Source organism: Apiospora phragmitis, assembly GCF_038363925.1.
Source record: "Apiospora phragmitis strain CBS 135458 chromosome Unknown utg000008l:1.0-3514335.0:1.0-3519231.0, whole genome shotgun sequence".
Lineage (NCBI taxonomy): Eukaryota > Fungi > Ascomycota > Sordariomycetes > Amphisphaeriales > Apiosporaceae > Apiospora > Apiospora phragmitis.
This window is the reverse complement of record NW_027117407.1, coordinates 1,676,982-1,680,063: the sequence shown is the minus strand read 5'-3', so window position 1 is coordinate 1,680,063 and position 3,082 is coordinate 1,676,982. Positions and strand designations below refer to the sequence as shown.

Sequence of the window (3,082 nt, the reverse complement as noted above, 5' to 3'; positions counted from 1 at the left end):
ACACGTTGATTGAATTGAATTGAATTGATGCTGGAACTCTTTTGACAATCTGTCATCGCAACGTATCGCAACACGTTGCCTATACTACTATTATAACATTGACGACATGTCTCTAGTTGGGTGACCGGCGTCTGGGCTTGTCATTCCTGAATATCTTCACTTTTCCCCCTCTTTCGTCAAGCTCGCACGCGACTGGTTTTTCTAGGCGACAAGATGGCTAGCAACCCTACCAACTCGACAAGCTACAAGCAGCTGAAGGAGGACTTCGTGTCGAACCTTTCCGGCGGCGAGGCTTCCGAGGTGAACTACGTGACCGCCGTCAGCTTCGTGGCGATACTGCTTTGGTCCGTCCTGCAGACCCGACAATCCTTCTTCAAATCCTACGGCCCGGTCGCCCTCCTCGTCGATTTTCTGCTTAGCGTATGCGCCTTCCTGCTCGCCATCACGATATACGCCGACAAGCCGTTCTTGCTGTCAGGCCTGCTGCTAGCCCCGGCGATTCTGATCTACGCCTTGCCGACCAACATCGCAGCTCCCAAGAGGAAGCCGAAGCTGCCGCCGACTGCGCAGGCCAAGAACAAGAATGGAAAGGATGCGGGAGGGTCCGCGGGACGGGGCGAGCTGAGCGTGCTCTCGGTCAAACCCTTCCTCACACATTATCGCGGCTCTTTGATGATTATGACGTGCCTGGCCATTCTTGCTGTCGACTTTCGTCTCTTTCCGCGGCGCTTCGCCAAGGTCGAGACTTGGGCACCTCTCTGATGGACGGTGGTGTTGGAAGCTTCGTCTTCTCGCCGGTGTCGTCGGCGCGCGACCACTATTGAAGGAGCGCGCTACAGGACGTACCACTCCCTCGGCCCGGCGACTTCTGGACTCAATGCGCCATTCTCTGCCCTTGCTGGTCCTGGGTGTTGTCCGACTGTTGAGTGTCAAGGGTTTGGATTATGCCGAACACGTGTCCGAGTACGGCGTGCACTGGAACTTTTTCTTCACACTGGGGTTTCTTCCGCCCTTTGTGGCCCTATTCCAAAGCGTACTCACTTTCGTGCCCAGTTACGCAGCCCTTTCCGTCTTGCTGGGTGTCATTTATCAAATGGTACTTGAAAGTACCAGTCTCAAGGCCTATATCCTACTCGCCCCGCGAACGGATCTGCTGTCGAAGAACCGTGAGGGTATATGCAGTTTCATCGGCTACCTTGCCATCTTCCTTGCTGGACAGGATGCAGGCATGTACATGTTGCCCCGCAAGATCAACGCGAACAGTGCTTCGACCCCTGGCGCACAGAGGAACTCCCTGTTGCTGAGGATGGCGGTCTGGACCGGCGTCTGGGCGGCGTTGTACTATTTCGTGACCAACCCAGTCCGCGGCGCCGGCCTGGACGTCTCCCGCCGCCTGGCCAACCTGCCGTACATCCTCTGGGTCGCGGCGACCAACAACGTGACGATCCTCGCATACTACGCCATCGACACCTTCTGCTTCCCCGCGTTCTACAACGCCCACGATGCGCGGACGGAGCGCGAGGCCTACCTGACAGCCACGAGCCGTGTCCTGCGGGCGTACAACCGCAACGGGTTGGCCGTGTTCCTCGTGGCGAACCTGCTGACGGGACTCGTCAACTTGACCGTGCCGACGTTGCATGTCGGGCCAGTGGCTACGATGGGGATCCTCCTCGGGTATGCAGCTACGGTTACCGGGATCGCTCTGGGTTTGGATTGGCTGGATGTCAGTATCAAGTTGTAACCACAGACACATTATCAATACTTTATCATTACAAATCCAATACAATTACATTTATCTTATTGCTTAGCCTTCTAAGCAAAGCGTTTCACTAAAAGTGCAACTGGTGCAGCCAATGTTGGGGGTTAATATCACGCCATCTACCTTGACGCGACGATGCCGAGAAGCGATATCGACAGAAAGTACGATATGTTTAGCTCAGGTCTGGACTTCAATACCTGCGAACTGCAAAATTGGCAGGTGGCGTTCTATACAGGTTCTGGACTCGTATGCCACAGGTGTCTACCTAACCCCTCATTATCCTATGGTTTTCTGGATTGCTGGTAGGCTTGGTATACCTCGGAGATGCTCTTGCGAGCACGCTCAGAGAGGAAAGGGGGGCCTTCACTTGCTCAGAATAGGGGTGGGTGGTTACTTCAACATATCACTTGGGTATAAGTGTCGGCATCCAGAATGCCTTTATTAGATGGTATATTCACATTCGGCATCAGTCCTAGTCACCTGATACCGTTCAGCAACTGGCTGGTCTGCCAATTGGTTCCATTCATACCCAACTTTGGTTTGCGCAGTGAATACTTCACCGGCCCGAACACCTTGCAAACGACGAAATAATTACACATTTATGTTACAGAAGCAGCCCTTTACATTGCCAACTTACGCGTTCCAGATGCTTATCGAGGGAATCCGCGATTGGTTCATCAGAAACGGGAATAGCAGAAGAAGCAAAAAAGGAGCTGCACGCCGGCAAGTTGCATGCGTGCATACATGTAGGTCTAGGAAAGCATGGGCGGGCCAGGGACGGACGCGCGCGATCGGCTCACTCATCTGGCTGGATAAGCGCAGTAACGCCCATATTCGGAAGTATGTGTGATAATACTTTTGAAGACAATTGGCGAAAAAGAGATGCAGCTCACGTAGTTCATTTATTGGAACACCTGCATCCGCCCCCAGCCGGGTGTCCGCACCAGCAAACGCCCTTGCCTTTCTTCTATGCTGCGTTGGAGAAACACCTTTCTTCCACCCAGGGGTTGTGCTCCCACGGGTAAGAAAGGGTGGTCAGCAGCTGCCAGGACCCGCGCAAAGGAGGCATGCACTTAGTTAAACTGGCGTAGGACGACAGCGGGAAAGGAGACTTGGTTTGCTGCCGGGTGAGGGTCAACTGTTAGGCGGCGATAGGGCAGAAGGAACTGATGTCGTCAGCAATGGTCGATACGAAAATAGACCACCCTGTAGGTTACAGTAGAGCGAGAATGGAGAAGCAGGGGGGAGAGAGGGAGCGAGTGCTTGACATTTCTGACTGATGCGTGCCGAGCAACGGAAAGCATGCGCGAGAAGTAAAACAAT

At 53.9% G+C, this 3,082-nt stretch overlaps 1 protein-coding gene across 1 annotated transcript; it reads left to right on the top strand.

Annotated features, from left to right (window-relative positions):
* Positions 1–213: 213 nt before the first annotated feature.
* PG994_008930 (GPI-anchored wall transfer protein 1) lies at positions 214–1,741 on the top strand (the record flags this gene model as incomplete). The annotated part of the gene is made up of 2 exons (XM_066860339.1): positions 214–738; positions 782–1,741. The coding sequence occupies 2 exons, from the start codon at positions 214–216 to the stop codon at positions 1,739–1,741; spliced, it is 1,485 nt and encodes a 494-aa protein (XP_066713928.1).
* Positions 1,742–3,082: the final 1,341 nt, after the last annotated feature.